At 38.5% G+C, this 24,590-nt stretch overlaps 1 protein-coding gene across 7 annotated transcripts in view; it reads left to right on the plus strand.

Annotated features, from left to right (window-relative positions):
• The window catches only part of tcf4 (transcription factor 4), a 257,476-nt gene that overhangs the window by 146,622 nt on the left and 86,264 nt on the right, over positions 1-24,590 (plus strand). For all 7 annotated transcript variants that reach the window (XM_085463117.1, XM_085463118.1, XM_085463112.1 and 4 more), the window contains 2 exons: positions 998-1,127; positions 2,868-2,917. In XM_085463117.1, the coding sequence (XP_085319243.1) occupies positions 998-1,127; positions 2,868-2,917 (180 nt within the window). The remainder of the gene's footprint in view (positions 1-997; positions 1,128-2,867; positions 2,918-24,590) is intronic.

A 24,590-nucleotide genomic window follows, 5' to 3' on the forward strand; every position in this document is an offset into this window, starting at 1 on the left:
CGTCACATTTGTGGAGTTTTCTGGCCTGTCTTGTGTTTTTGCAATTTGTGGGTCTTATCTATAGAGTGCTAATTTTGACATTGCTATTATCCTGTAGCAGGTAGAGTTTAACTGGCCAGTGTATTGTGACTTTATTCTGTGATGTTTCAGGTATTTCTGTAAACAGTGTTTTAGCTTCACTGAACCTTTTAGATACAGTGTGTTAAACATGTTGATGATTCGATTCATTACATTTACAGACATCTAACATCCATTGTTATGTTCTTCAGGACTCCAGACAACATTTCAGTTCTGTTCTTTTAGCATTTCCATTATTTTAAAAATACTTTTTTTTAAATAAATAATTCAAAAAATGCACTGAATTGTCTACATTAATACCTTTGAAACAATTTCTTTCCCCTTTCCACCTAATTCCTTTTCAAACTATTCCAATATTACAGAGAATAACGATACTACAGTAAATTCTCAACAGTCTAACATGAACTTCACTGTCTGGTGTAAAGTGATCAAAACCTTTTGTTTCAAGCAGTGTTCATGTTTCAGTGGTCAGTACTGCAAGTGACACTTAACTCTTTGATCCGCTGACACTTCTGATACCTTCCAGGTTCTGTTTTCTTGTTCCTCTACACTACAAAAAAATAAAAACATTCAGTTGTTACTATATTTTTTCTAATATTTTTGTCAAGACAATGAAGTTGAGATGTTTAGAACAGTTCAAACAGCCTGAACTTCGCTTAAATCCCTCTGATTTTGTATTATTTGGATCTAAAAATGAACACCGAGATACATCAAATAAATCTGTTTGTGAAGATGTGTATCTGCATATTTTTTGTCAGGCAGTATTTGAATTTGTGACTAGCTGTGTCTCGCCATTGGAGCCTTGATAACCATCGTTTTCGTCTCTATTCACGGGTCCACATGATCACATGATTCCACTCAATGATGAGTTTGATTAACTCTCTCTCTCTTTCTCTGTGTCTTGATGTCTCTCGACCAGTCCATACTGGGTGGTGGTGAGTTGGGCTTGGGGAGTCCCGGTGCGGCGTCACCCACTAAGCCGGCCGGTCAGTACTACCAGCACTACAGCTCCAACCCGCGGAGGAGAACGCTGCACATGGACACCATGGGTGAGAAGCCGCACACAAAGACACACAATATATTTGCTATAGACACTCACATTGTCCCAGTAGCTCCTTTCTCCATCGCGACAATTAAAAGAGGAGCTAAAGAGCACGAACAAGGAAACTACTAGACATGTTAACTTACAAATAAATAATAAATGAATAAATGAAGATAATACATCTAATCCTGCAGTTATTTTTATAGCCACACAAATATGTCTTTATTATCACATAGATTGTAGATTAGGTGGATCTAATAAACTAGCAAATGACAAGTACACACTCATTGGAAATCTCCATCTGCCCTGTCGGTACATAAAGTGGCTCCACGTGGGTCCCGCAGTGTGCAGGTAGTGTTACCGCTCAGGTACCTGCTTGTAGAAGCTGAAGCAGTTTAAAAGTCACCATAAGTGGCAGAGAAGAGCTTTATTTGACGTTTGTTCTTATTTGATTTCAGCGGCCACCTGTCAGCCAATTAGAAACCAGAACTGTTGATGGTTTTATTGATGACCAATCAATATTTCATATATGAGATTAAAAAGAAATTAAGGTTTCCAAATTTACAAACAGAAACGTTTCTTTCTTTTCGGTTTTACCGTGTCCTACAAAAGTCAGCTGGGTAGCTGGAAATGTTTTGCATTGATTTAATGAGTCATCATTTAGGTGTGTTGTTAGGTTGAGGTTGTGTTACATTGTGTTGGGATAGCCATCTGTCCAAAGAGGCTAAAAATAAGTATGACTAAGGTTTTTTTGTGCTGTTGTCATTTTTAATAAACAACTTGTGGCAATTTGTGGCTCCCACAAGAAATAAAACGCCTTTTTAAAAAACTTGTATCATCAGCTTGCATTTTGCTGGTAGCAAAAACCTGATGTGCAACTCCACTGTGTTCCTGAAACACTGGATGCTATTGATGTTACTTTTTAGTCATTTGTTAATTGTTTCGAATCGTTTTTCTTGCTCTGAAATTCTCTTAAAACCATAAACATACAACCTTCTGAAATGTAACAATAAAATCAACCGTGACTATTAATTTTGAGATTTTCTCCTATAGGCTTTGAACTAAAGCTTAGACTAAAACAGCAACAAGAAAGCAGGATGTCAATAATCGCCTGCCTTCATTTGCGTTGACACTAGTGAACTATTTTAACCTGGACACTCTAGAAGACTGACAAATATGTGACTGTCCTGTCTTTTCTGTGTGTGTGTGCATTTTCAAAGAGGTGTTTAGGAGAGGAAAATTCTGGGAAGCCTTTTGAAAAGCAGGACAATAGCGGCTGTGGAGGTAGCCTTGGTAGCGTTACCTTGAGAAGACACAAACACACACACACGCACATGCACACGAGTCTCGAGGCCAGTTTCTAAGGATGACGCTCTTTCATTTTTCCATCAAAGTCTCACCTTCCAAGTTAATAGACTGCTTCGTTGCTCCCCTTGAGAGAAACCCTGAAAAATAATATAAACATGTCAAAAGCCGCACACCCTGTTTTTATAAAACCAAAGGGGAAATAATTGACCCTGTCTCTTTTCGTATCCAGTCGTTGTGTTTCGTGCATCTTATTGTGTCGTACTTGTTTGCAGTGAAAGCCTCCTTTGTAAATATATCGGCCTCGCTCGTTCCTCTCCAGCTCATCGATTAAATTCAAACGACCCAGGAAAAAGAAAAAGCGTCTTTTAAAAGACCAATAAAAGCCACTTTGCCTGGTAAACCCTCATCTATTGTTTTATTGTTTTTTCCCCTCTTTTAGACATTCACACAAAAAAAGTGCGGAAGGTCCCTCCTGGCTTGCCGTCCTCGGTAAGTGATAACATGCTCTTTTTTTGTGATATTTCAGATATTATTTCTGAGCTGTTGTCTCTGCTCGAGTGCCATGAAGAGGCTGCTCATTCTGTTGTAATCCGCGAGCTGGTTTTGTGTCAGTAAAGGGTAAAGCAAGCGTTGCGTGGCTTTGTGAATCTGTGTACATGTGGATGATTATGATGCTGTTTGGAGCTGAGCTGGACACAAACAGCTGTTGGCTTTTTTGTTGTCACGTTGGTTTTTTTTGTTTCTATTCATAAATAGTTATTTTTAGCGATTTAATGTCTGGTTTTTAGAAAACTTACAAGATAAAAAACATGAGATGATGCCCGAAAGGTGTTTTTTTTTTTTTCATGACTATGAACACATAAAAACTGTATATGTAAGGAATCTGTTTTATTCTTTAATTTGAATTGATTTGCTCAGTTGTATTCGTGACATTGTGGACTGAAACTCAGCAGTTGGTTTAAATGGATGGAGTTTTTCAGCAGGTATAAAAGGACAGAAAACCTAAAAGAAACTCAAAACTTGTTGAAAACGAAAAACTAGCACATCAGCTGGCTTTGGAAATCTGTGGAAATGAAGATGCTGTCAGAGCCGAGCTGGACACAAACAGCTGTCGGCTTTTTGTCGTACATGTGGTGTTTTTTGTTTTGTTTTTGTCTTTTTACAAATCAAAAGAAGAAGAGTTTCAATTCAGACAGATAATCCTATAAAGGAAGCAAAGACTCTGTTCTCCTGCATTAGGAAATGGAAGCTGAACGCAGATTTTAGCAAACAAACGAGCTGTTTTTGTAGACTTAACTTTGTACTGGTTTCCCCAAAATATTCATTAGTTAGTTAGAGGAAGAACGAGCAGGAGCACTCGTCCATCAGCTGAGAAAAAAAATCAACCTTCAATCAGTTTGATGGTGGATGATGAGTTTAGTGCACCAAAGTTTCAAGGATTTTCTGTTTTTTGAATGTTTGAGCTGTTTGCACTGCCAGAGATATCTGAGAGCCTGTGAATAGTTATTGTTCTTTGGCTAAAGCAGACTAAATGCACACTGGGGAAACTCCAACAGTAAATATGATCAAACTTACAGAGAAAAAAGATCCTGTTTTGGTGATTATTGGTTCCTCCAAAGCTGAATCGACCCCGGCTGCTGTTCTGAGGCCTGACGCAGGGATGCTGTTTGACTCAGGAACAAAGCAGCTGTTTCCCTTTGTGTTCCTGGAGTCTTCCTCACCTTAAGAATAAGAGCTTCTATTATTTAGTTTGTGTTTTCTTTGTTCTTTGTTCACCTTTTTTGCACTCTTGTGTATTTTTGTCTTCAGTCTTACTTCAGTCATTTTCTTTTTCTTTGTCTTATAAATTCAGCATTTCAAACTGACATGTTATAGCTCTTTCACGGATCTGGAGCTCATTAGATTTATTTCTATCTCTTACTATGAGGTGTTATACATGTCGAGAGTTTTTTTTTTCTCGACGGTGACCTCATTAATGGCCAGTTAACGACGGCTGAATGTACGGCATGTCAGACGCTTCTTTGGCTCGGCGGGAGTCCGCCTTTCTGTGGCCTTGGCCTGCTTTGTCCCCGCTTCCTGCCTCTCTCCTCCGCCTCTCTGTGTCTACATCAGCTTGCACCAGCCGGGAGAGGGAGGAAGGAAGAGGAAGGGAAAAAGGAGGGGAAAAAAGGAAAAGCGGGCAGGAAGAAGTGTGCAGTCTGTTTAACAGGTTAACCCTGATCATCTTGGGTGCATGTGAATAAAAACGTGACGGCAAACAGTTGCCACTGCCGAGCAGGAATTTACCATCCAGTTACATCCCAAAATATTACAAAAACTTTTTTTGTAATATTCAGTTACTTTTACATTTCTTCAACTCCACAACAGGATTTTTTTTCTTTTTCATCTTGATATCACTGTAACATTTATGGTGTAAAACATTGTTACAGTGGGAGCCATTGTTCTTCTATACCAGAACTAAAGACAGTAAACCCTGCAACAGTGAAAACTTTAAACCACTCCATCTGTTTCAACTTAGACCTTGTTTGTTCAGTGCTTCTTCTTCTTCTTTTTCTCCTTCTTCTTCTTTCATCTTCTTCTTCTTCTAAAAAAGTTGCCTGGAGGGTTTGTTGGAAAGCGTTTATGTGTATAGTTTGCGTACACAGATTGGGGACTGAGTCCTGCATGCCACTCTTGAGTGAAAGATGTTGATTTGAAGTGAATGCTCACTGTGTCTTCCTAATCTTAAACAAGTGCTATAGATATTGCGGTAAAGACAATGAAGAACATTGGCATCAGCCATCGTCTCCTTTCATATCTTGATAGAGCTTTACCACAAGACTAGACAAAACAAGGATAGGACAAACCTCACATCAAGACCGACAGATTTTGAGTATACATCGTCTGACTGATGACACATCCCTGCAAATCCCTGTAAATGTGATTGTTTGCACCAGTTGCACAATCTCTGACACTTTAGGATTTTTAGGAATTCTGCTGGTGCACTATTTGAAAATTCTGGTATTGAAAGGCAGCTTTCATTTATAAAATATTTTCAAAATACAAGCACTGTGTGAATATGTACCCTGTGGAAATAAATCTGAAAATGCAAAAACAAAACGTCTGACGAGTTAAAACTGGAGTTTCTGATTGTAAATGATCTGGAAAATTCTCGCCACACCACAGTTCTGCACCAAAACATGGAGTGCAGCTTGTGCTGTTTATACGCAGTGAGATTTGCTCTGAAATGGTCAAACTATGGGACAGCAAAATCTTGATTAATCATAGAGCACTTTAATTAAGCTCATTTAAACTTCCTGTTTATTTACCAAATATTACTTTGGTAGTAAAACTTAATGCTGTTGATTAGTGGTGTCAGTCACACAGGCAACTAGATCTAAAGACTAAAGATTAAAATTTCTACCCATACCAACTTTACTGTAGGCTGTACTTGAAAGATCGGCGTAGCCATCACCCGATTGTTGGTGAAGTCCCACCATGAAACCTCAGACTGAGGGACTTTTGCTGTTGCCATGTTACCTTTTTAAAATCAGATGCCATGAAAATGGGGCACATCTCACTGTGAATCCCAGAGACACCACCTTGATATATCATCATTTTCCAAAATAGTTTCCAAAATAGGCTTCATGTTGTATTTAGCATCCCTTTAAGTGACAAATTTGCCCTATAAAGTTGTCAGGAAAGTGTTTTTCTACATACACACAGACTGTATGCAGGTTTTAGCCAGCAGGTTGGTATTGATTTCACTTTGATGCTACGTTCATCTTTAATGTCGTGATGGAACGGGTTTGCACGTTCAGTCATCACAACTGAATCAGTAATAATTGACTCCTAACTCATAATTGACTTAGACGTAGTTCATGTGTTTACCTTAGCATTTGTGACACTGTGTTCCTCTCAAGACATGTTTGCTGGTGCAGATCAGTAGCTTAAATGTAAACAGGACAGGGTTGGCTTGTTGGGATCATTTCTGACACTTTTTCCACAATTTCATGTCATGTAAACCTTTCAGTCTCAGCTCAGCTTCATTTGTACCACACAGCATCTTGAGTTTTCTGTTTTGTACTTGTAGCGGATTGTCTATTGGCCAGCTTGCTCAGGAGTTTTGGTCTCTAACCTTCCCATGACTTGTGCGCTGGATAAAAACCTCACACTCATGTCTGACTGAGTTGTTCAGCTGTAAAAGTCTAGTGTCAACAGGCAGGTGATCCAGGTTTTGGATCTCTCTGCACTTACTTCGCCTTCATGTCTGAGCTGTCTCCTCTCGCCGTTGTGTTTCTGTTGCCACCTCTGTGATGTGACTAATCCTGCCTTCTCCCCCCGTTCACATGTAGAAAAAATGAACAAGGAGAGGACCTAGTGCCTGTGAAATGGAGAGGTTGGTTCCCCTGCTGGAAAATAAATTCCAAGGCACTTTCCACCAGCTTTTTGGCACGAGCATTGGCTATGAGCAGGAAGTGAATCGAGAGCTTTGTAGGGCTTAAATGCATTCGGTTTGTATTTTAGGTGTCTTTGAATTGCACAAGGCCCAGGTTCTGTCGTGCCATGAGTCAGCTTCAGCACCCGGCCTCGTCTGAAGCTCTGGCTTTTATTCTGAAAAAGCATTGCTGACAGGTGTTCATTTTCATAATCGCTTCTGTTTGGGTTTGAGATGTACTTTAGACATTTTAGAGAGGGAGGGAAGAGATTTAAACTTTGTATTTCTGAGAAAAACACTAAAACACACACTTTAACACAATGTTAAAGTGTGTGTTTTAGTGTTTTAGTGACACTGAAAACATCGACATCGTCTGATCTTTGCGTTGTGTACCCAGCTATCGTGGCCTAAACAGAATTAGAGTGCGAACAAAGAGGAACAGCTAGTGGCTAATACCGCATGACTTTTTATTGAGCGCATTCATCAAAATGTTAATAAGTATGAGATAAAAAATAAAATAAAAACAGGTCTCAGCTGCAGATAACAGCTAACTGTTATATACGGGTATTTCATTATAATAACCCCCCCCCCCCCAAAAAAAATATATATATATAAAACTTACACAGCTTTTATATAAATTGTGTATCCCTGCAACATAGATGCTCTCCTCTAGTCTATGTATCTATGTTCATGTTGAGGCTGAGTATATACCAAAACACTTCGGACCTTTTTTTAAAAAGATAAACGCTGTCCACGTGTGTAGTGTCACTCATATGAGCAATGACGGCATCCCTGAATTACCATAACACGGTAATACCCCGTACTGCCAGAATAAACAGCTGGCTTGCATGCAGTTGTGATTTTTCTTAAGTAAATAAAGCAATATGTGTTGAGCCCCCTTTTTTTCTTTTCTTTTCTTTTTTGCATGAATCCAGGAGGGGATGCAGATCTGTTTTTTCTTACCAGACTGTTTCTTGTTTCTTACAAAACATTCCATATGAAATTGATAGTTGGTGCCTTGCTGTAGGGATTGAACCTATAAAGCCTGTCAGCTGCTTATTTTTAACCTCGGATCAGCCCTACAAAGAATTTTCCTGCAAGTTTTCCCATTTGATTTTTAGAGCTGAGCATTTGGGTGTCTGTTCAGAAATCCTTCCTGCTCCTCTTTTTTTTCCCTGTCTTTTTTTTCCCGAATGGTCCGGCCTCCAACACTGCTGCCAACAGCAACGGCAAGGAGGCTGAGGCGTCTTTTCATTCCTGCCTCCAGCAGCCAAGCGAGCTGCCTGCCGCCTTCTTTTTAATGCAGTAAATTGAACTCTGAAATGATTTGATAAGGATTTCTTTTTTGTCAATCGAGTTCTTGCTTTTTGTTTTTCCTTTTCAAATAATTTGGGTCACTTTTCAGTCATCTACAGCAACTGTATGTGTTGATTCTGCAGGATGCTCTTGTGTAAGTTAAACATCAGTTAAACTTATTGAAATCCTTCAGTTTAAAGGAGCAAACGCTTAAATGTTAAAGGATAAAATCCTGAATTTGAATTTCTTTCTTCTAATTCATTGATTATGTCCATAAATTAATAACTACAAATGATTCTATATTTACGACTTAATGTAAGGTGTGAAATTGTTATGTTTGTTTAGTGGTTGGCTGTCATATTTAGGGGTTAAAACCCTTTACTTTCTGATCTGTATCTTCACCAGAAGCCTTAAAATATTTACTGTAGGGTAGATGTAAAAGCATTTTTGACAGCAGAGACACTGAGCCAAACATAATTGTATAATTTAGCAAACATTACTGATGCTGGTGAATATTTTTGTGTACAATTAGTGTAGATTATACAGTATGACTGACTAAATGTTACTGGTTAAAATATAAAAGGTGTATGTATCACATACATGTTTTAACATATACTAAAATTTTTATGTTTTAATTCTTTTTTAAATTTATTTCTTGTAGTTACTATGTATGTTTTTAACACAACATTTAAAAAAATTGTAAGGTCAAAGGTCAGCTTATTATTATCAATGTAAAATGCATCTTCCTTTAATAAACACTGTGGGAGTGTGATTGGTGATTTTTTTATACTATTGTTATTGTTATTATATATTATATTTATACATGTGTACTGAACAACCACAGTGAAAAAACATCACAAGGACTCTCCGAGGAGCTGCACCAGCGTCTGACAGAAAAAACAATAGCTTGTGGATTTTATAGAAATATTTTTATAAAGGAGAAGAATGAATATACATACATACAATGTTCTGGTTGTCTAAATGATGACGCCCTGTGTCACAAACCGTAGACATGAAATAACAAACACATGCGCACACAAACACACACGCACGCACACGCTTTTTGCCCAGCCTGCACCTGCTCTGACTACAAACACGACTTCACAGAGGAATGCCTGTAATGTTAGTGTGTGTGCATGTGTGTGTGAGAGGGAGAAACACAGGGTGTGTGTGTGTGTGTGTGTCTAATTCTATGGAGACACAGAAAGGCCAAAAACAAAAGTTCTCTTTGTGAGCAAAATGGCTTTGAGTAAACAGCGTGGAAACATTTCTCCATCCAAACATCCCGAGTCTCGTGTTGACAGATTCGCTCCCTATAGTTACCTAAAAGAAAAGGCCATTTTTCTTTGTTTGGTTGATTGTTTTGTTTGTTTGTTTTTCAGATTTGTCTTAAAATAAAATGGGATAATATATGTACATTGAGAGAGCTGTTGGAGGTTTTAATGTTTCCCCCGGTCCTTGTTGGCAATGAAGAGTTGCCCCAGTGTTCTGACTTCAGTGCGGGAAAGAAGTGTCTATCTTGCAAAGTTAAAGCCTTTATGATAATAAATTCCAAATTTGTGTTTCTTTACTGAGCCACCAAGTTGCACTGCTGGGAACAAACATAGTCAGTAGTTCACATTTTTGTGCCAAATATGGACTCACTACCAAGGAATCGCTTAGCTTTAGAAAGGAGATTACAGGATGATTATATCAATATATAATCAATATAGTCAATAGTAACCTTAATAGTGACCTTCTTGGAAAAAGTGAAGACCCCACAAAATGTCCTTACCTATCAAGGTCCTCATCACTTTAATCAAGAATCAGGCAAAAAGAAACAACTAAGCTGAGGGACGTTTGCAAACTGTGTATATTATTTGAAGGTTATTTGTGTTGGGTATTAATAACTGATACATAATTATTAACCCTTTAAGACCTACCATAGAACCAAGTTCGCCAGAGCTTATATTATATTTTTACATGCTGTGGAGCCATTTTTTGGGAGCATTTCAAGTTGCTATACATCAATACAACCATTATAGCCCAGATTTTAACAATATGTCTGCATTAAGTGCATAGTACTTACATAAATTGCAAAAAAGTGCAATAAATTACAAAAAAATTGAAAATTGTTTTTGTCTTTTTAACATATATTTCTAGTTAGAGAAATTTAAGAGGCTTATCCCTCAAAACTGTAAATACAAAAAAGTTGCACAAAATAGTTTCCCACCACAGGAAATTTATTTTGAGTGTCTTCATAGTTTTCTTTTTGAAATACACCAATTTTTATATACTGCAGGAAAAACAAAAATAAATATTATAATGCAAATTTGCAAAAATAACAGCATATGCATCAAAATTAACTATTTCCAGAAGTGCAATATGAGTCCTCAGCATCCCAGAAATGACACAGAAAGTCATAAAGTCAAACATAACTTTTAAAAACACAAGTATAGGCTCATAAGGCCCTGATGGTTAAAAAAAACCCTACATTTCCGCAAAATGACGTCACTTCCGGTTTCGGGCAGGTAACAAACAGCTGATCAATCGGCAAAGCGTGTTTCTGGAATATTATGTTTTTGTTGCTGCAAGTGCTTTTTATGCAGTTTTTGCAAAGCTATATGTGGAAGGAAACTGTGACCTAGGACAAGCTGATGGCATAAGATGTAAGTACAACTCCTCCGGTTTCATATGCAAAAAAAATCATTGTGCTAGCTTACATGGTTGCAGTGCTACCGGGATTTAAAAATAGTTGCGCAAAACGGAACGTGCCCGCTCCGACTGGCTTTAAAGGGTTAATTAGCAACACCTAGACTGTACTCTCTATAGTGGATGGTGGTCCAGACAGTGTTTGAGCCAAGGATATGTGTTTTATTCTCATTTTCTGCTCTACTGTTGGAAGTAGATGAACGCTCAACAGCGGACTTTAATTAACTTAGATCATTTCTGTATGATTTTTAATTGTTTTATGGGCCATTTTGGGGGGGGAAACAAGTGTATATGAAGTGACAAGATGACAGAATCAGAAATATATTTGGGAGGATACTTGAGTTTTAATATTGAGTCATATTGTTCAGTGTTTTCTCAAGGCCTCACTGTCTTTGTGCAGTTTAGTTGTTTTAAAGCGAGATAAATTGATAAGTGGCCACTAGGGGCAGTAGCAGCAGATTTCTAGGCCATACAGTGATTATTTCTTTTTTGCATATAAAACACTTCCGTATTTGGTGACTTGTACACTTAATTTGATGACTTTAGAAGCAATAACAGTGTTTTAGTCTCAAATTAAACTTTTTTGATGTTTTGAGACACAATGTATTTATGTAAATGGACTAATGCTTTCTGGAACATTTTGTGTAAGTTTAGCATCTTTCAGCTTGGTTTCAGTGATATTTGACAACTTCCATTAGATCAAGATGTTTTTTGCCTTTCTTTCCTTAATTCATTGGCTGTTACGGTGAGATTTTCTCTATGTTTAAGGAACGTCGATACTCTCTGTATCTGTACATTGTTTAGTTTGACTTGTTTTTCCCTGTTGTCGTGTTGCTGCCCTCCCGTATGCTCCAGCGTGTGAGTGCACTTCATTTAAGCAAAAAGTCTTGACTGTTTTCTCTCATCTCTCCACTGCGGGCGATGGGCCTCTTTCTTTTAATTAATTCTTTTTTCTTTTTTTTTTGTCTCCCTGCGCCACAAGTTTGTTATTGTTGTTTGTCAAATTTTGTTTGCTGAGTTGATGATTTACTTTGAGAAACAATTAAACGTCACTTGAGAGGAGAGCGTGGGACGTCTTTGTAATCAAAAGGAAATTAGGCATCAGTTGCTAACATTAGCAGGTTGCAGAGTGCCGTCTCGCTGTTGTTTTTCTTTGTTTGGTGTTAGGAGTATATCAGCTCTCTCTGCTTTTTTTCCCTGCTTTAGATATCATTGTTTTTGTTAATTTGTCGTTCAAGCTGATAAAGTCTCCAGCTCCTCCTCGGAGCTTTGCTAATGTTGACTGAATTAATAATAAAACACAGTCATAGTTATAAAGATTATCCCCAAAATCGACTCTAATGAAGCCATGAAGATGAAGCTGTTAAAGGGAGTGGAAATAAATTGTATGTGCTTGTTGGATCTTCATTATTTAGTCCATTTGTAGCTTTTTTTCCTTCTTTTTTTTTGAAGGGGGAATAATAACACAAACACACAAACATCCACTCACTCACACACAGTTACCTCACCACTGTAGGAGCAGCCATGTTTTACAGATTCATCCTGTGTGACTTCTTGTTTTCACGGTTTAAATGTGAATATTATTTTACATTTTCACATTCTGGAAAAATGGCATCTGTTTATTTATAGCTTTGGATTGTGGATTTTTTCCTTTAAAATTGAGACAATAAATATAGCAAATCTTAAATCAAAGCACAATACATTATTTAATTTTCAATACTATAAATGATGGTTTCTCAAAAGTAAAGAAGTGTTTGTAGTCGGAAAAGCTTTTTAATAATTCAGTAATGTTGAAATTGTTACATTTTATCCATCATGATGTAGTAAATATCATTTATTCCTCAGAGTATGTTATTATTATATTATCTTGGAGGTTTCCTACTTTACAGTAAAATATCTTAACAACAGGTTTCACTTCTTTTAGCAAAAGTTAATATGTGATTATTTTTGATCTGTAACTCATTTGTCACCAAATCTAAATGACACTTAAAGCACTTAAAGTGTATTTGTACAAAAAAACCCAAGGCAACAGATTTGACTTTTAAGAATAGCAAACAGCCATAAAAGTGCATTTTTACCTGAAGCTCATCATTCAGTATTTTAATTTCTAATTTAAAGGATCCAGAGTGTGAAGAGTCTCATCTTCAGCTCCCTACCAGCAGAAGCCTTTAAAGACAGACCTTCACTTCCTTTGATTTTAGGCTTTTAAAGAAGGACTCCTGGGGTGTCAACATTTTATGTGGCTTATTTAAAAAAAACAAAAACACAACTCCTTGTAGGGTAAATATTTTCAAACCCTGAGATTAAATCCTCTTCGGTGATCTGACCAGGGCGATCTGCTCCCATCTCTGGCTATTTCTTCTCTCTCTCTCACTCACTCTCTCTCTCTCTCTCTCTCTCCTCGGCTCAGATGTGGTTTTGTTTAAAGTCGACAGCGTTAATTAAATTAAGCCAGGTCTTGCAGAAGGCACAGTAGGAGAGCCAGCGGTCCCCGGTGGGCCGCGGGTGGAGGAGGGATGAAGAGTGGGGGGAGTGGAGAGCAATAGTGGTGGTGGTGGTTGAAGGGGGGTACAGGGAAACTTTTTAGTGAGCCATACTGCCCCCTTCAGACAACCCCAGATGCTACAGAGAGGCTGCCTACCAGTGAACTGCTGTGTTGTCTGTTTCCTGCATCGTGTGAAGGCAGCTGTGTGGTTTTAGATACGCAGGGTTTGAAAGGTGTGATCAAAAATTTTATTTTTGTTTTTTGTAATAAGGAAAAAGTTATTTTAAAAGGGCAACAGTTCAATTGCCCAAAGTATGCGGACAGACTTACCCTGTGCTGCTGTAGTGATCTGCATTTCAGGTCAGATTTCAGATGCACTGAGGTGCATCACTGCTGCACCTCAGTAATGCTAATCACACTCATGGTTCCAACTAATTTTGGTTTTGGATGAAGCTGCACCAAATTAACACAAGTAATTACACACACACACATATGTATGTATATATATATATATATATATATGTATATGTGTGTGTGTGTATGTGTATGTATATGTATGTGTATGTATATGTGTGTGTATATATATATGTATATATATTAATTACACACACACATACATAGAGAAAGACAGAAAGAGAGAGAGTAATAATTAGAAAGCCCAATTTGTTCTATATTTTGGAACAGCAGAACAGAAACATTAATAGTATGAAAGAATAAATGTTCTTCTTATTTAATAAAATAAAGGCAGATTTATGAGATATATTTGCGAGCCTGCAGAAAGTAGTAAGTTGTGTTTACTCTCTTGTCTTTTGGTCAAACTGGTTGCACTTGTTTCTGTGAATCCACTTTGTTACAAAAATTTAAAAAAAAATTGAAAAGCACACAGTGACCTCACCTCCTCGTGTGTGAAGTGGTGCTGAAAATGAAGTGTCTGCGTGTGCGCGTTTCTGTGTTAGCATGCTGCTCAAATTAGCGGCGTTGTACCCGGCCTTGGCAGAAGATGAAACGAGAAGGAGGCTGCAGAGAAGGAGGGGTGACAGAGAGAGCACTCGCATGCAGCTTTGACATGTATAAAAATAACATAAAATGTCCAGTCTTTTTTTATAACATTGTTACAAATTGCTGTATTTGCATCATTGGTAAAAATCACTGCCTCTCAGTTTCATTCATGCTTCCATGTAACCATTAAAACCCATGAGTGAAAGTGGCTTCAGACTCATGGGTATATTGTGGGGGGATTTAAGGTAAGCTCTGATTTAAAACAGTAATGGACTTGGTGGACATAACGCAGGAACTCGAGTTTAGGTGTGAATGCTGCCGTTGTCCTGCAGCCACAGCTTCAGTGTTTATTCTGAAGAAATCCAGAGAGCAGCTTCAGCCAGAGATGACCTCATGGTTTAACTGCTAAACACACACACATACACACTTACGCACACACACTGACAGCTGTGTGTGCAGTTATGTTTTGCGGATGCTTCAGTGACTCATTCCACTTGAAAAAGCTGCAGAAATGCCTTTAAAATACGAGTCGGTCCGCCTCCTGCCTTTTTACAACTGCTTTAGCACAACTTATACATTAATCAAATGGCATTGTTAAAAAGAATTGTTGAGAAAGAGAGTCCACGTGGATGTGCGTTCTTTGTGCGTGTGTGTCTATAAGCTATTTGCTTGGCTCTCAGCCCCAAAATGTCCCACACTGCTGCACCCCGACCGCCATTTTGTGTCAGATGGGAAGCTGACTAATTGAATTACAAAGCATCCATTTGTGTGTGTGTGTGTGTGTGTGTGTGTGTATTGCTCTGTATGAGTGTCTGTGTACATGGATGCATGTGTTGTTTGTGCAGATCCTCTTGTCCAAAAAAGGACTTTGTTTGACATAAAACTAAACCTTCCACACAAATAGCATGCACAGTATATACATAGCTTACACAAATGTAGCTTATACCGCTCAGTTCTGTTTAAAAGTCCACATTTAAACTCACTTAAATGATAACTATTTAAAGGAAACGTAACACTCGAACAGCTTCAATTGTGTTTTTGACCAATTTGGTTACTCAGCTGCTAAAAGGCCGGGGGTGGGGCTTGTTTTTGACTTAGAGCACAGGGTGGTAACAGCAGTGTAATTGCTTGCATAGTCTTGCTATAACTATGTTTTTAACATGTTTTGCTAATGTTACCCTGGCTTTTGTCCCATTTCCCATAATCTACCTAACAGTTACTACTGTATAGCCCCTTAAATGATACTACTCTGTCTCAGATGTTCAATTACAAATCTTTCAATCTAATGATAAGTCTATGTTGTCTTAGCTTATAATGGTTGGTTCACATCTTATGCCAATGTCATGTCATTTTGTCATTTCCATAGTTACAGTCTTAGCAAAAAGAAAGCACATGCTCTTGAAGTTCCAATGTTCTTTAAGGTAAAAAATAATAATCTGATCCTTAGCAGGTCTTAAAACGAGGTCAATACAACCTCATATGAACTGTAAAACAGTCATTAATTATTAATAATTAATTATTGCCATAATAGCAACTTTAATAGGAATAAAGAGGATAAATAGCAGTTAGGTGCTGTTGGGCAAATGCACTAATGCAAGGAGGAACTAGACCTCAGAGGGGAGAGAATTTCCAAACAATTTGAAGGCCGTCATTCTATAGTGACAAAGATTCTTCACAAGTGGAAAATATTAAAGACAGTTATCAGTGTTCCCACCAGTAGACATGCCAGCAGAACATGAAATGCTCAGAGAAACTGCAAAAAAGCCAAGAGTTCAGACTCTACACACTTCAGTTAGTATTTTAAATATTAATGTTTGTGAGAGTAGATTTAGGAAAAGACTGAACATGTGTGACTCATTTGGAACACCTCTTTTCTCTAAAAAGAACATGGCAGTACAGTTTAAGTTTGCAAACATGCATCTGAACAAACCACAAGAACACAAGAAAAATGTTCTTTTGACAAATAAGAGCAAATTGGTTCTTTTTGACCAAAATGCACAGCATCACATACAAAGTCTATCAGCAGGAATACCTCAAACCATCTGTCAAGCATGGTGGTGGAGGGCTGAAGAGTTGGGTTTGTTTTCCAGCCACTGGACCTGGGCATTGTTGCATATCAAAGTACTCTAGAGTCAGATGTGAGGTCATCAGTGCAACAGGCCAGTGATCCCAAGCACAGCAGCAAATCTACAGCAGAGTGGCTGAAAAAGAAAAGAATCAACTAGCCATCAATGACTGGGTCATTGATGGCTAGTTGAAGTGAATGCTTCTGTAGGCTATTGAATCAAGGGGTCCACTTTGTTTTTCACATGCTACTTCTCTACTTTGGCTTATTTTTTGATAAATAAATAATTACACAATGCGCTTATTTTAACATAATCACAATCATAATCTATCTGGAAGTTTAGCTTGATCTTGAGCTGTTAGATGTAGAGTTGGGGAAGTCATGAAATAAACTGATGTGCCAAAGCGTCTATCAATACTGCCAGCCCTCAATGACCAACAAACAAGCCTGGCTGAATACACTCCTTGGTATTTGTCAAGTTTTCCACTTAGTTGCTGATCCTTCAATTTGAACTTTGTTGTACTTTAGAGAAAGGATAGCAGTTTTTCTTCCACAACTGCCTCAGGGCTTGAAATCTTCGCTGTCAATGAAATGACCTCGGCCAAGGGATGTTTGCTGCCCTTCTGTCCTTGTGAGGACATTTGGCTTTTACAAAAGCCTCCCTCGCTTTGTCTCACACACACACACACACACACACACACACACACACACACACACACATGCATGCACACACATACAGGAGTGCCTGCTGCAAATGTGAAGGTTTCCCGGTGCATTCCTGAGCCCAAATAATTGGCTGCAACAACCAGCAGCAGAGAGCAGCACTCTGATTTGCTCCAAGGCTGAGAGGGAAATGACATGTTGTCACACACACAATCATTGGCAGACTCACACACATACGCACACACACACACCAATATGCTTTTATTATATACTACAACGTGAAACGTGCATCACTTACAGGAACAAGAGGATAATACATTTAAAACACTAACATTGTTTATAACGTAAGGATCAGATTCACTAGCAGTGGATTTCTGACAGCAGTGATCATAAATACTATAATCTTCCATTTTTCCCACCCTTGTTGCTTATCAGTTCTCACATGTTTAGAGCTTCCTTGAATGCACCACCAAGTTGTGTTTGGAGAGCGATGCCTGCTGACAGCTAATTGCTCTGTGATCTTAACATGAAAAGTTGTCAAAAAACAGTTTTCAAGTGGTAAAATGAATTTGTGATCACGAAAAAAAGAAAAAAAAAACAGAATGTGAGATAATTATGGGCACTTTACACACAGTTGCTGCATTTTGATGACTTTTAAGCTTTAATGTCTCAGGCTGAAATGCACTGCACACCGAAAAAGAGATTGTACGAGTTTATGAAAACCTCAGCTTGAGAGGTGATAAATACTATCTGAATCACTTTGAGAGTTTGGTGAAGAAAGACAAGAACCAGAAATATGGGAGAGGAAAACTTCTGGCAAGAAAAAATGAAGATCAAGATTTAAAAAAACAACAACAAAAAAGAACAGGCTGTTGGTCTGACGAGAGTGCTGCCTAGAAGAAAAGCTGTGTCTTAGTGATCTGAATATCAGCCTTTTAACACACGTGTGAGACACACACACACACCCTGTCGTGTGGCGGTAATGCGCGCTGGTGGTGTGGATTAGCTTCATCTCTAATCATTGTTTTCATTCTGACACGGTCTGTGTAAAGCATACCTGAACACAAAGCGCTGAGTGGGTCTTTCTTTCAGCAGCAGGAAGAACTGCTCAGCAGGAGGACCGCAGGTTTCACACTGAGTCAGACCTCGGAAACTGGTCTCAGGTTTGATTGGTGAACAAACCGCAAGTTATCCTAATTCCCATTAAAGTCATTGAAAACTAGCTGTAGGCAAGTATCCAGCATGGTTTTACTGCATATGAGCCAGAACGAGAAAAACTCTCCACAGTATTTGGCTCCAAATCTAAAATGTAATACTTAAAAGATTTTCTCAAAAGGAGCATTTCAATCCACCTTTCTATTTCTATCCACACATGCCTGTAGACCTTATATGAATCAAAGTGTTGTCTTTGCAAGAATCCTTTAGGAATTTCTATATTAGATTACAGCCGTTCAGAATATATTGTGCGTTTGTCTCCCAAAAATCCTGAATTGGAATCTATGGGAGATTTACAAACAGCAAAGGTGATAGAAGTAAAGCTTTTCAAAACTAATTTGTAGACGAACTTTAATTTGTTTAAATCAAATTTTACTGGTGATCCTAAAAATGCCTCACTATTATCATCTACAGTTCCAGCAGAAAATGCTTTGTGACATATCTACAGGGAACATTTAAATGTAAAAAATACAAAAGTAATGTCCACTTAAAACTCTTTTACATATGCAAAGCATGCTGTCTTTGCTCACCTTAAGAATACAGCTAATTAAATGGTTGCACTGATAAATCTTTGGTGTTTTAACAGAATCAGAGTAGTTTGCACTCATGCTAACAGCTGGTGCTGTAGGCAAAATGCAGATGTCAGCAAGCTAACACAAGTTCTGACGAGGCTGACTGTGCCCGGACCAAATCTGACTGAGGCGTCTTCTTGTTTAAAGAGACTTTTTTCTGCCCGCCGTTTCCAAATAATGGGCAGGAAATTAAAAACAAGAGGAAATTGTTGGGTACTCTTACTATGTAAAGTGCTTGGAGAAGACTATTGTTGTGGTTTGTGGATAAATAAATTGATTGGTCCAGACTAAATTGAGCTGTTCCAGAAGTAAGGCAAGCTCATTTAATTCCCTCTTATATTTTTAGCATTTCTAATAGCCAAACTTAAAGCTTCGGGGGGAAAAGCATGCTGTGGATGTAAATAAAAATAGAGTAATGTGTTCAGAAAATATCCGAAGCTAATGAGCACTCTTTTCTACAACCCTCACATAGCTCTGACATTTAACCTCACTGGCTAAATGTTAGAAATTAATGGAAGAGTCGAGTTCAGGAATGGGTGAAGGTGCTGTGGTTTATAGGGTTACTGAAGTTGGGCTAGCTGGTATATAATAATGTGCTACGTGGTAGCTAGCTACACAGCTATGGTTAGCATAACATAAACACAGTGAAGCTGGAGGATGAACGCTAACTTTTTTCCAAGCACGGCAGGATGCTGTAAACAGACCAGCCTTAAGTCAGAAGAACAACTGAGATAATCCATCCGCAATATGAGGTTAGTCATTAATTTATTGCTGCATGGGCTGGGCTGTAGTTACATCGTAAGATTTTAAAAAGTCAGCTTGAAATTAAACAGTGGTAATAAAAACCGAGAGAGGCCGACAGTGATCACTGCTCTTTTTTGGGGGGCTTGTTCAGATTAAATAGAACAAGATACAAAACATTAAAACATGTTAAAAACACAACAGCCTTAATAAACACAAAGTAGTTTGGATCCGGAAGCAGGGTTCATATGTCATCACTTAGAGACTGGACTATATTTTGAAAAGAAGGAATTTGAAAGGAGTGGCAAAATGCAGGAAATATAAAAGGCCTGCACCATATTTCATAGTAATCGAACTAATAGTTGAAAATTCAGTAGAAGCACATCATAGGAAGACCAAAACAAGTTCTTAAATTTCAGCTTCAGGGAGTGATAACGTTCAGGGAATGTGCCGCCTGTTTGAGTCATATTAAGTGGTAATCAGCTGAAATCATCTGAGCTGGTGATGCCCTACATTCTTTGATTGATGAGCAGTTGAAGGGCATTCGTACTCTGAGGTTAAGGTAGTGATGAGACAGCAGATTGGGATTTAAACAAGAAATTAGGTAATGCTAGCTTAGCATGTGTCAGAAGTCAACGTTGTAGATGCTGAGTGAAACAGATCACCTTTATCTCGCTCTGGACTCCGTGACTAATTTATGGACTTCAATACAGCACTTGGTCAAAGAAATTACATTAAATCACTTTAAATGTCTCACTATGGTTAAGAAGTTACATATTGTTCTTCCTGCAGAGGTACCTGAAATAGCAAATTTTAAAAAATAACATAATTTATCAAAAGTCAGTGTGGCCAGTGTCGCCAACTATGGTGATGACACAAAGCTCGTCTTAAATCAACAAGTTATCCCCCTCCTCCTTTCCCAGATCTTCCTTGATCCACAAACTGCAGGAAGTTGAAGTTGGAAGCCCCCCCCCCCCCCCCCCGCCCTTTTTTTTCTCGCTAACCCCCCACCGAAGAGCTTCCCTCCAATTTGTTGAATTTCTCAAAATGTTCCGTTTGTTAGGCTGAAAAGAAAATCACAGAAAAATCACCATAAGGGCTGCTTTGCATTTTTAATTAAGAAACTAACATATGAATATATTTGCATATTATTGAGTTGCAGATTAAATCATGCATACATAATTAGCGTGCAGCAGCGCTCGCTTGTTCCCCTCTCTCTCTCTCTCTCTCTCTCTCTCTCTCTCTCTCTCTCTCTCTCTCCGTGCACTGTGCTTACTGCTTTTTTGGCAAGCTGTGGTTCTGATGGATGCCAGACACACACACACACACCTACCTTGTTCAGACTCTCTAACACACACACCCTCTCCAAACACTTTTGGGACTCTGTTTCTCTGCAACTCTCGCTCTCAGTTTGTATTTGGGAGGAAAATTAGCTTCTGATTTTCTCCGTCAGAATTGAGGCCACGTCAGGTTTTTGATCCTGATTACACCAGAGAGAACTCCTTCTTTCTCTCTTCCTTTTGTCACAGAACCGATTTAAAAAACATCAGTATAGCTTGGTTGCTGTTGTGATTTGGAATGTCACATGATTTATTTTTATTTAAAGATGTAAATCTAATCTGAAAACCCCTTAATTATCATGTGAACCATGCTGGGCAAAAATATCTGAAGTTTTTAATCACTGGATGTGAAAAGTTATGAAAAGACAACTTCACCAAATGCTGAAAAAGCTAAATGTGTGTGCCGTTACTATATTTGTAACACAACTACATTAAAGCTCCTGTTAAAACAGCTCCTCTGGGTTTCAGTCAAGCTGAAACAGAAGATGAGACTTAATGACTTCAGAAGCAGCTAGGCTACAGTTTAGAAGGATTTAGTGATCATCGAGACCTGGCTTCACCCTTACTGATGCGTGCAGCAGCAGCAGTCCAGAAGTCTTACTCTAACCAAATCCAGCTGATTGCCAAATGTAGCTTCCAGTGAATAACGTTAGCAAGCCAAGTATGAAGACACCATTTGTCCAGTATATAGGGGGAATTTGGAGCTACCAGGAGGTGGCTAGCCACTTTCCACTTGTTTAGCTTTAATCTTTTGCAGTGATGTACAGCTGGACTCCAGGACCGTCTGACATCAGTGAGGGGTTTGGTTTGCAGCAAGCACAGCTGGATTGGCTGTGGGGAGAGATGAAACAGGCCTGAAACTTCATTAGATGGAAATTATATGTCATTTAAAATATAGAGGTAGGGGACTGTGAGCAGGTTCTCAGGTTTCAGTGTGTCGGAGCTTCACTTATTAGCGAGGCTCTGACACTACTCTCTGTCTTATGAGAACTCTTTGAGCCTCAGTAATTTACATGTTGAGCTTGCTAATATGTACATTTTTTATATATTTGTATGTAATATATTTGAAGCTTTTAACCATTAGTTATTTTTAATCTCTGGCTCTTTTCCGTAGTGCATCTTTTGCCCTCTCTTCCCTCACCTGCAACTGGAGCCTGGTTCTATTGGAGGTTTTCTCCCGTTAAAGGGAGTTTGTCTTTCCCACTGTCACCAAGTACTTGCTCATGGGGGATTGTCTGATTTTGGGGGGTTTCTCTCTGTTATTGTAGATCATCTTGAGGCGACTGTTGTTGTGATTTGGTGCTATATGAAAAATTAAAACAGAGTTGAGTTGAATAAAATTTAATTTGTCATCATAATGAGGCAGTTTTTAGATGTAAGTAAGCCAGGTATGTGGCTATACTTGAGCCCTGTTTATTTTCACAAACTTAATGAATTGTAGTGATTCTGCAGTATGAACAGGGGGAATATTTCATGTACTGTTGCAATGACTCAAACATCAGTCACTGCTTGAGTCATTGCACCGGACACATCACTGGACTGTTTGAGTTCTTCATTGCAATCTAATGAGCCCCTCTGTTAAATAAAATCATGTGCATCTTGACATAAAAATTATAACACAGGCAAGTGTGGCCATTGTTGCTGAATTGCCGTTGCAGTGTTGCTTCAGCTGTGATCTGATGGATATTTGCAAATATGGAAGCTTGTTGGTTGATGTGACAGACTCTAAGGCCAGCTTAACTTTGCTTTGTTGTCCAGCAAGGGTTGAGCGTCAGTTTGTACATTCATGTCACCTTCTTCCACTCTGTTTACCAGTAGTGAACACAGCATTACAGTACAGTATGCTCCTCTCTTGTATATGTGTGTGTCTGTGGGTTGCTTGTAGGGGATGCACCAATCCCATATTTGGATTAAATCTTTGTAAGATCCTAAATCAGAAAGCTAGATCCAACATTGGCAACGAAGACCTGTTTAGATTGCTTATATGTTGTTCTTATGTTAACCGTATATATGTTATATATATATATGCTAGCAGCATTGTGATATTTGCTAAGGATGGGATGGAGGACGCTAATAGAAAAGGGTCAGAAGTCTTTCATACCTGCAACACCGACAGCTTTTCTTTGTATGGTTTCAAAAGATTTTGACTGAATTGACATGAAAGGACAGAAAAGCTATGAGTTTCCAAGTTTATATTCTTGGGTGCATTTTCTATTTGTTCTTTTATATTTAGTTTAACAAAGTTAGGAAAGCAATGATTAAACCTGATGTAACTTTACGCATGAAACAATGATTCTCAGTTTCACCCGCTTAATTTAACAGTCATAGCAGATCAGTCCCTAGCATCACCTGAAATCTAGTGGCAAGATTTTGATATCATTGCATCTGTGTGTGTGTGTGTGTGTGTGTGTGTGTGTGTGCGCGCCACCCGCTCTCAACTCTTCAATCCTGTTGATAACTTTATTGTTTGTAAAGTCCAACCTGCAGAATGAAAAGGCTCAAATCAAAGGCTTGCAGTAGGAGGTGGCTGTATGAGGAGAACAAAGTGCACCGTGCTGAGTGTGTGTGTGTGTGTGTGTTTAAGAGAGAGAGAGACTTTATAGACCTTTAGCAATTGCTGCACCATGTGAGGAAGAGAGAGAGAAAATCAAAGAAAAAAAGATGAAAGTGAAGAAAGAAAAAAAGGAACATAAAAAACGTAAGAAAATTAAAGCCAGAAAAAATGGATAACAGGAAGTAATGTAAGAAACGGAAGAAAACCAGAGGAAACAAGAAAATTCAGGAGACAAAAACAGACGTCTAGAGAGGGCGAGAGACATTGAAAGAGACAAAGGATGAGACAGAGAGAGAGAGAGATTGACAACTGGGGGGTCGCAATTTGAAGGAAAATCCTACCAGCGTGAAATCAGGATGAAATGTGAGATTATAATTCAGTCAGGGATTAACTGTCATCTCACCAGCAAAGAGGCAGGAGGAGGCGAGGAGGAGAACTAAGGAGAAAGATAGGAATAAAAACTGGAGGAGAGAGGAAATGTACAAAAACCCAGTAACATTAAATAGTGATCATTTTTAAAAAATGACACTAACAGCATACACCCATACACCCTGACCGCTCTAGATCACCCCACATCCTTTTTTTTAGCCCCACTGCCCACTAGAAGGGGCTGTCACAATTAAATGCAGATGGACGATCGCTAAGAAATGTATTCTTTTTAATTTATGGTTTTTCAAACAGTCTGCTGTTCAGCTGTGTTATTGTTAAGAAATTTTATCCTCCCCCTCATCTCACCTCCAGCTCGTTGCAGCAGAAGGCTGCCCCTCTCCGAGTCTGTTTCTGCTGGAGGTTTTTTCCTGTTAACATTGAGTTTTTCCTTCCCACAGTTGCCAAGTGCTTGCTTATAGAGGGTCAACTGATTGTTGGGATTTTCTCTCTAAAGCATCTATAAAGCGCCTTTTAGATGCACTGTTGTTGTGATTTGGCACTGTATAAATACAATGGAAGTGAATTATTTAACACAAAAGTAATTTAATGTCTCTTACTTGCATTAGAACTTTTCATTTAATTGCACTATTGACTGTATTCCTCTTCATCCTTAATGTGTGTTTTTTTAGTATTGATCTTAAGTTAAGCAATTATATGACTCTATCAGACTGCTGAGAAACACTGTGAGTGTATGA

The sequence above is a fragment of the Copadichromis virginalis genome, linkage group LG7 (assembly GCF_057382275.1).
Source record: "Copadichromis virginalis isolate Kocher_CV1m ecotype Utaka linkage group LG7, C_Virginalis_male_GT1.1, whole genome shotgun sequence".
NCBI lineage: Eukaryota > Metazoa > Chordata > Actinopteri > Cichliformes > Cichlidae > Copadichromis > Copadichromis virginalis.